Source organism: Grammomys surdaster, unplaced genomic scaffold, assembly GCF_004785775.1.
Source record: "Grammomys surdaster isolate TR1022 unplaced genomic scaffold, NIH_TR_1.0 126219, whole genome shotgun sequence".
In the NCBI taxonomy this organism is placed as follows: domain Eukaryota; kingdom Metazoa; phylum Chordata; class Mammalia; order Rodentia; family Muridae; genus Grammomys; species Grammomys surdaster.
Genome location: NW_021621022.1, coordinates 3,204,342 through 3,213,676, shown reverse-complemented (window position 1 = coordinate 3,213,676; position 9,335 = coordinate 3,204,342). Strand labels below are relative to the sequence as shown.

At 45.6% G+C, this 9,335-nt stretch overlaps 1 protein-coding gene across 1 annotated transcript in view; it reads left to right on the top strand.

Annotated features, from left to right (window-relative positions):
- The window catches only part of Msra (methionine sulfoxide reductase A), a 316,146-nt gene extending 314,120 nt beyond the window's left edge, over window positions 1–2,026 (top strand). Inside the window, exon 6 of the mRNA XM_028758755.1 lies at window positions 1,263–2,026. Coding sequence (XP_028614588.1) covers window positions 1,263–1,427 — 165 coding nt within the window. The 3' untranslated portion in view covers window positions 1,428–2,026. The remainder of the gene's footprint in view (window positions 1–1,262) is intronic.
- The last annotated feature ends 7,309 nt before the right edge of the window (window positions 2,027–9,335 follow it).

The window sequence follows — 9,335 nt, the reverse complement described above, 5'->3', positions numbered from 1 at the left end:
TGGGCAGTGTGGTATCCAGGCATCTAGGACCTGGGCAGTGTGGTATCTAGGCATCTAGGACCTGGGCAGTGTGGTATCTAGGCATCTAGAACCTGGGCAGTGTGGTATCCAGGCATCTTGCCTTGGCGGTCCCAGGCCACACAATCTTATCAGGGATCAAGACACTTGATCTCTCACACATCTTTTATATGGTTGAGGACAGTAAAAGTTTTCGGTAGTGACTGTCGGAGGTGAGATCTGCTAACTGGCAGGTCTGAGGGTTCGGCTTGTCTCAACAGTAGCCTGGCCAGCACCCTCGTCAACTCTCAGGCTCACTGCTCTGAACTCAGCACTCAGAGTGAGTTTCTAACGCCGAAGCACTCCAGGGAAACTGGCAACAAGATAGAATAGGAACACAGCTGAAATCCAAAAGGGAAAGGGCAAGGCTGTGATCCGCAGGGAGCCATGTCTGTTTCCTAATCTGTCTCCTGCCCCAAATAGCTCCGCTCTCCTTCCTCGATTTGTGTTGACGTGTTTCTTGCCCGTGGAAGCAGATGCCACCAAGACTTAAACTGGGTCACCGAGGACTACGATGGGCTGACACAGGCCCACAGGCCATGTCCTCCTCTGACTTGAATGTCCAGGTTCCTGGCCCAAAGCTCAGAGCACAGACTCCAGGAACCACAGAACGCAAACCCCTAGGTGAAGTGGGAGTGGGCGGGGCTTGTCCCTGAGCTTGGCACAGAGTCCCTGGCTTGCCTGACTTTCTGGTCTTTTTTCCTTGTGGACAACCAGAGAACCACAGGTCCTGCTGCTACCCTGGAGGAGGTTTGAATCTGTCTTCCAAAAGCAGGGCTTCTGTCAGCTATGTGACACTGGACGGAACATGAACTATACAAACAAACACTTAACTCCTAGGCTCTAAAGCAGGAGGTCAGGGCACTGTTGCCATTTCTGACAACCCGAGTGCAATCATCAGAATATCCATGGTAGGAAGAGAACACTGACTTACGCGAGTTGTGCGCGCATGCACACACACACACACACACACACAAATAAATGAATGTAATAAAAAGAGAATGGTTTAAACTCTGATGCACATTCAATTTCAAGATTCAGTCCACCCAGGCAGTTTGATAAGTACCCATCTTGAATGATATAGCAGAAAGGGGTAGAGCCAGCACACGACCTAAGCCATTTGTCCCCTGCCTGCCATGCTCCCTCCTTCTCAGGAGTCCTGTGTCCAGCACTGGGTCCTGAGGTTTCTTCTTCTCTCTCCACAGGTTCTTTCAAAGCATGGCTTTGGCCCCATCACCACCGACATCCGAGAGGGACAAGTGTTCTACTATGCTGAAGACTACCACCAGCAATACCTGAGCAAGAACCCAGACGGCTACTGTGGCCTCGGGGGTACTGGGGTTTCCTGTCCGACAGCCATTAAAAAATAACTTCTTTCCAGGAAAGCTGGCCCTGGAGGTTCCATCAAAACCATGATTGCTGGATGGAGCAGCACCACTGTGATTCACGCCTGTCACTTTATGAAGAGCACACACCACATGGGTGTTTACCTGAATCTGGTTGTTATTGGGGTTTGATTTACAGAAAGTAGGATGACAAGGTGATACATTGTAATTTGTCCTCTGATCAGTCCGGGTGGGGATAGAACATGACATTTTAGTGGATCGTTTGGGGTCTAAATGGAGATCAGGAATATCCTGTATCCATCTGCTCAGGCTAGAAGAGATGCTGATGGTTCTGAAACAGGGATGGCCAGGAGAGCACAGGGCTCTGGGACTCCTTGGTCTATGCTGACACCTCACCTACTTCCCTGCCCTCAGGTGCCTAATTCATTAGTGTCTACAGGGTCCATGAATCATTTGCCAAAACGCTTTGCTCTGCTGATTCTAGGCGTGTATTAGGGCTTCTCTCCCCTCTCCATCCTCTTTGTGCAGAGAAAAGACATGAGTGACCTTAATGCATTCTAACATTCTGCTTACAGCTATGATAAAGCTTGTTCTAATAAAAATCTACAGTTTGTTAATCACAACTGCCTGCTGTGAGTCTGTCTTCCCTTGTTCGGGAAGGGTATTTGGAAGTATTGCAAAGCCATGTTATGAGCTCAAGAGTGAACAACAACAACAGCAATCCCTCGTGATTATTTTCCCTTAAATGGAAAATATGATTAAATTTTTTGGCAAATGGGCACACCCCTGGGTCTCTGGCTTTAGTAACAAATAGTTGCTTTCAAGGTGCCTGTACATGTCATGTCAAGGACACCTGTACTTAGAGCAGAAACCTTCAGTCTTTGCCCTTAAAGAGAAGAACACTCTCTTTAAGACAACAAACCATAGCCATGTAAACAAATGAATAAGTAAGCTAACCTCAGGTCCTGATGTGGGATAGTGAGATGCATAAGAAAGGTGCTGGCTCTGGGGACCATGGAGCTGTGTGCAGGGTCATCTCACCTAGGTGGGTTCACCACAGTCCCCATAAGGTGGCAAACAGCAAACTTAGAATGGAATGGCAGGTGAGCACATGCCGGGAAACACACACACATACACACACACACACACACACACACACACACACACACACACACACACACGAGTCAGAAGCAATCACTCTGTATGCTTCAGCTAATAGAAGAAAGGGGTTTCTAGGCTGAAGGACCAGAAGTGCAAGTGGTTATGACAGCATTGGGAAAACTGAAAGGTCCGTGGAACTTGAGTTTGCAGAAAGGGACCATGTGAGGAGCTGTTCAAGGTGGGCAGAGCTAGCTCAAGGAGGATCATTGAGAAACCTGAGACCAGGGCTTAACTGAATAGCAGCACTAGGCAGTTCAGACTCCTCCTCTTTTAGCCTGAGCACAAATGAGCTAAGTGTTATTACCACGTGAGTGCACGGATCTGGTCAGGGGATGGATGTATGTTCCTGGCTTCATTGTGGAGATGTGGAAAGAGGCAGTTTAGGGTCTGCAGCTTGGAAGCAATTCAAAAATGGGAAACATTTTTAGGAGTGATCAGCATGTAGATGCCATGGGACCATCCGAGATCGTGTGGGAAAGGATGAAGGTGGTAGTGTCTAAGGAGTGGGCCTCCACTGATGCCCAGAGACATCTGGTTAAAGGAGAAGCACATGAATTTGGAAAGTGACACTTGAGATTGGCTATGAAGGAAAGGTGTCCCTCAGAGAGAAGGCACAGAGCCCTCAAAGCATTTCAGGAAGCGCTCCTTGGGCCTTGCCTTAAGCCTTCCTCAGAGGGAACTGAGGTTTTCCCTCAAGGACTCTGCTCCGGGCTCGAAAGCCTAGTCCAGGCACTTGTAGAGTCGCAGACTGTTGGTAATGCACGTAAGTCGCAGGGGGAGCACTGGATTGAATCACAAAGACAAGCAGGGTCTTGGTTTAGTTCCATTGCATGGAATCTAGGGTATCTGACTTTTAAATCTGAGGTGTTTCCTCCCAGGAGACACCACTGCATTGACCATGTCTCTAGCTCTATAAGCATGGCACTTAACATCTACCTTACATACACATGTTGGTATGTCTTGATCCAGAAACCCCACCCTACCCACCCCCTGAGCCAACTCATTCTCCTTGACTTGACCTTCTATCTATACCCTCACCACTCTTTCGCTTCTCCTGAGAGTATGCTTGTCCATACATAAACAGATATAGAGTTTATATGCCCCAAACACCGTCTTTATTGGATTCTAACATTCCAAGCCACCATCCACCTCCCCTCATCACCACAGGGCCCACAGCAATTATTCTAACCCTTCCCATAGCTGTGCAGCCTGTTCATCCTGACTGGCTCATCTCTTCTTATAGAAACTGAAAATAAAGTCACCCATTGTCCACCCTTCCTGTGCCTCACAATACCCCGGTGCTTCTCTAGACAGCTCTCTGCACCTAATCTAGAACCTACAAGCAATAAGATATCTTTTTAAACTAATTTAATAATTTAATTTGTGGAACAGGATCTCACTGTGTAGCCCTGGCTAGCCCGGAACTCATGTCAACTAGCTGGCCTCAAACGCAAAGACATCTGCTTACCTCTGCTGGGATTAAAGACATGTTCCACCATACCCAGATGAGAAGTTGTCATTTTTTTTTTGTTAAGATTTTATGTGTATGTAAGTGCACCATGTGCATATCTTGAAGGTATTCGCATGTACCCAGACTTCTTTTGTGGACCCGAATATCATCTGCTGTGGTGTCTCATGTTCACCAGAAAGTGATGCATATTTTGTTGTTACTGATGTAATAATCTAAGATTACAGCAGTGTCAGTGGATGTAGTCCAGGCCTCTCCTCTCCTTACCAGTCAGTGGTCTGCCTACCTGCTTCCTTGGGTAAGAGAGATATTGATCTCTCCAGCTTTCCCTATGGGCTTGTTTGTTTCTTCACACAGTTTTGATGGGTTTGCTTTGTGAATTTGGAGTCTTGTCTCTGGGTGCAGAAACATTTAAGGTTTTCAGTCTCTTGGTGTGAATTCCTCAATCCCAAGCAGTGATATCCTTTTCTTAGAAGTCCCCTTTGTCACATATTAACATGCTCACCCTGCTTTTGTAGTGTTCCTTGGTGCAGTGGTGGCCTTGGTTATCAGCTTGACCTGGTGTGGAGGCCATGAAGACGCAAGCTCCCGAGCACCTATGAGGAGTTTTCTTGGTTACCTATATACCTAAAATGTTTCCTGCTCTTCATTCTTTGGTTGCCTTTTATTTCTGTGTCTATCTCTCTGCTTGCACGATCTGGTCCTTTCTGAAGGATACCGAAAGGTCCATTCAATTTTGTGCATCTGAGAAAGTCATTTTATCAAATATATCTTTGCTGATATGAAATTCTTTTCTGTCAGTAACTTCAAGGTGTTTTTCATGGTCTTCCCCCCTCTGACATGCACAGTTTGCAGGGGAGATCTGCCGTCTCTCTGCTCCTCTATGTGTGATGTGTATCGTTTTCTCTTCCGTCTGTTGCTTTTATAATTTTCTCCATCAAGTAATTTGATCATACTGTGCTGCTACCAGATAATACATTATTTAAAATGGGCTGTTGCAGAGTATGCATTTGAAGTTTCTCTGTATTGGATAAGGTCTTCTTGTTTGGTTGTTGGTTGGGTTTTGGCATTGTTAACCCACGCTAGGAAGAATGCAATTGAGAAAACGTCTCCATCAAATTGGTCTGTAAACAAGTTCGTAGGACGGTTTTTTAAAAAATTGATTATTGAAGGGGGAAGGCACAACTCATAGTGGGCGTGGCCACCCCTGGGCAAGGTGGTCCTGGACAGTATTAGAAAGCAGACTAAGCAAGCCTTTAGGAGCGAGCCAGTAAGTAGCATTTCTTCATAAGGTCCTACCTCCAGATTCTTGCCCTGACTTCCCTTCATGAGAGTGTAAACTATAGGCTGAAATAAACCCTTTACTCCCCCATGTTGTTTCTGGTCACAGTGTTTATCATAACAATAGAAAGCAAATTAGGACACAAGTCCTCAAAGTCTTCTAGCTGGTAAAACAGTTTCACAAGTCAACCCCACTCCCCTGTCTCATTTCTTTCCAGTAGATAACTGGCTAAGCTGGTTTGGCCTGTCTGGGCCTTGATTAGGGCCACTTACTACACTTGCCATGTTATTAGGTATTAGGGCTTCAGTCTCCTTTTGTCCTGAGTCAGAGGACAGATAGAGATTCACATTTCCACATGAATGCTTAAAACGTGCTGTGGGGACAGGCTGGTGTGGAAAGGAGCTGTAAATTTCTCAGAAGGCTACAATTCTCTGCTCTGTTTAAACAGTCAGTAAGTGTGCCATCATTCCTGTTTGAAGGCACACACCCAGGACCTGCCCTTAGCCCTTTGTCCCAGATGAAATTAATGACATTGGAATTGAGTCTCTGTCATCTTGTGCTCAAAACCCTAGCAGACTCGTAACAAGAAAGAATTAGGGCACGGCTCGAATGCAGAAGTGGAAAAAGAAATGGGCTGAGATCCGCAGGGAGAGCTCCTACTCCTTCATCTGTCTCATGGCCCAAATAGCTCAGTCTCCTCCCCCCAGCTTGTGTTTATGTGCTACCTTCCTTTCTCCTGTGGCAGATGTCAACAGACCTGTGGTCCTAAACTAGGTCAGAGAGAAAGGCAATGGGTTAATACAGCCCTCTGGCTCTGTCATTCTGTGTCTTCATACACACCTCCCATTCTCCAGCAGGCTTTCTGTGTTATATCAGGGGATCCATGGTCCCCAGAACCAATGGGCTCCTGGCTCTCAGATCCCTCGCTGGAATGAGACAAAGAGTCCTTACTGTCCCAGCCCTTTTGCTCACATATTATCAGGTCCTTCTCCTTCTCATTCCACAACAGCACTAACAAAACAACATCAGAGGACTCACACACCTGTCACCGCAGCCAGAAAGACACCTCCATCCTCCAGAATGCCCATTACATGAGGGACCTTTTTCAAACCTACAAGCTCAGGCTTAGGGGTCAGGTATTGAGATACAGATCAGCAGTAGAATGCTTGTCTACCACAAATGAGTCAGATTTGATCCTCAGTACCAAATTCAGGTCTGAAATGGTGGTTTGTGATTATAATCTCCTCACCCCAGAGGCTGAGGCAGGAGGATTTTCACAAGTTGGAGGCTAGTCTGGGATATTTGTGGGTTCCAGGCAAGCTGCTCCACAGTAAGAAGCCATCTTTAAAAAAAAATAAAAAAGCTAAAACAACAAATTAAAATCAGACAAGATCCAGGTCAGGGTTCTTGGGATAATTGAGGCAGCGGACACATACTGTATAGAGGACAGGTTTTCAGGCCAAACAAACCTTATTCCAAGGAACAGACATGATGAAAAGTCAGTGGATGTCCCAGTGTGGAACAGTGGGTGGAGAAGTCCAGGCTCGGACCATTCTATTCCTCTCCAGAGCTTGCTGTTGCCTTTTCAGTCCCAAGTAAAGCTTGCAATACCCACAATCCCTCTCCTTCCTTCTGTACTGTTAATTATTCAGGTGCAAGGTTTTCATTTCCTCAAGATGTTCAAGAGAACAGATAGTCAGACCGTCTAGTGTTTGGGAGGGAATGTTATATAAGATTCCCTCAGTGCACTGAAGCAAAAGTCCTGGTAAGCACAATGGACTTGAGAGCAGAACATCTGCCTTTCCCATTGGAGGTTTAAAAACAGTCTGAGGGGTGGAGAGGCAGCTCAGTGGTCCCAGCTAGAGCCAGTGGTTCTCAGCCTGTGGGCTGTGACTCTTTTGGGGGTCACACATCAGTTATTTACATTATGATTCACAACAGTAGCAAAATTACAGTTATGATGTAGTGATGAAATAACTTTATGGTGGGACACCACAATATGAAGAACCGTGGTGAAGGGTTGCAACCATTATAAAGGCTGAGAACCATTGAGCTAAGAGGATTGTCTTCCAGAGAACCGAGCTTTGATTCCTAGCACTCATAAGAGCTCACAGCCATGTGTTACTCCAGTTCCAGGACATTCAACATCCTCTTCTGGTCTCTAAAGGCACAGACATGCTAATGGTGTACAGACATGCATACAGGCAAAATGTCCATACACATAAAAAAAAAAAAGATAGGCATGATGATACACACCTATATAACCAGAACATCTGACCTCAGTCATTTGTGAGTCCTGAATCTTAGCCTGCTAATTGTGATCTCCAAAAGCCAATATAGCCCTTCCTGGGGCTCAGGACCAAATGCCAGCTATGGAAAACAAGGTGGTATTAATCAGCATTCTCTATAGAAACATAACTGATAGAATGAGTGTGTGTGTGTGTGTGTGTGTGTGTGACTCTTCTGGCATCATCCATGGGCACCAAGTACCATATAGTAAACATACAGGCAAAACACCCATACACATTAAGTACACATGCCAGCTGTGGTCTGACTATTCCAACAACGACTGTCTCCAATGGAAAGTCCAAGAATCTGACTAGTTGTTTGGTTCATAAGACTGGATGTCTCAGCTGTATACACTGTATACATTGTATACATTGGAATCCCAGAGAAGTAGGGTCTAATACCAGTGAAGGAATGAACATCCTGAGTGAGGGCAAGCAAGCAGAGAGCAAAAGCTTCCTTCTTCCATGTCCTTTATATAGGCTGCCACTTTGTGGTCCAGATTTAGAGTGGATCTTCCTACTTCAAATGATCTGTATTTAGGGTGGGCCTTACTGCCTCAAATGATTCAATCAAGAAAAATCTCTCACAGTTGTGCCCAGGAACTTGGACTTTAGTTAATACCAGATGTAGTCAAGTTGACAACCAAGAATAACAATCACAGATGGGGAAAGAAATTCTAGGAAACTTTCTAGAAACAACGTTGGCCGAAGCTATGAAAAGGGGAAAGCGGAGTTGAAATTGCTTATTTTGTGAGCTACCTGCTGTGTGACTTTTTGCAGAGAGATATAAAATCAATATCTGTGTCTAACTTGCAATGGACATCCAATGACTGACACACCCAAGCTCATTTTGACAGGCAAGATGAATTTATTAGGGGTGACTTATGAAACAGAGGATGATCATGAACAGCTAGAGTACAAATCACACCCCCCCCCAACACACACAAACACACACACACACTCATACAAAGCTCATGTCTTATATGGTTCTAGGTTTACAGCATTTCTGTTACACTTGGTTCAGGGTGCTCCCTGCTGTGTTAAAGGGTCAGGAGGTAGAGGCTTGGAAAATATGAGGCACAGACACACACCAGACTTTGGGAAAGTTCTGTGTTTACAAGTACTCCATCCTCGTTCTACTCTTTAGGGATTCTGCTGGTTTTGATAAACAGTGTGACATTGTGGAGAAAACCATTTGTTTCTTCTGCACACTAGGTCAAAGGACAGCTAGATAGGAGTTTGCTGCAAGATGGAAGATTAGTCTCACTGTGATTACTCTACAGCATAAAGGCAGCAGGATGCATGTGCATGAGAGGAGTGATAGTTTCCTGCCTCAGGTGTCCCTGGACCACCCCTCCTTCTACTGGATTGAAGGTGAATCTCAGGGATTCTTGAGTTCATCAGAGAAAGAATTTGAAGATAGACATAGTTAAAGTGCTTAAGAACAAGCAGCTCCCCAAGAGTCTTTTTGGTCAGCTTCTATGATGGTTTCACCTTTGTGTTTGTAGGATGGTTTTATGATTTTTTTCTCTAATTATGTGGAATTCTCCTGGACTCCAGTCTATGTACCAGAGATTCATCCTATGTGGTACATCAGGAGTTTTCAGCATTGCGGGGTCCATACAGGACTGTCACAATACATGGTAAGCGGTACTGGCTTTCCCCAGGGTAGGTGGATTGTTTGGTGGGTAGGTTGGTGGGTGGGTGGGTTGGTGGGTGAGTGGGTTGGTGGG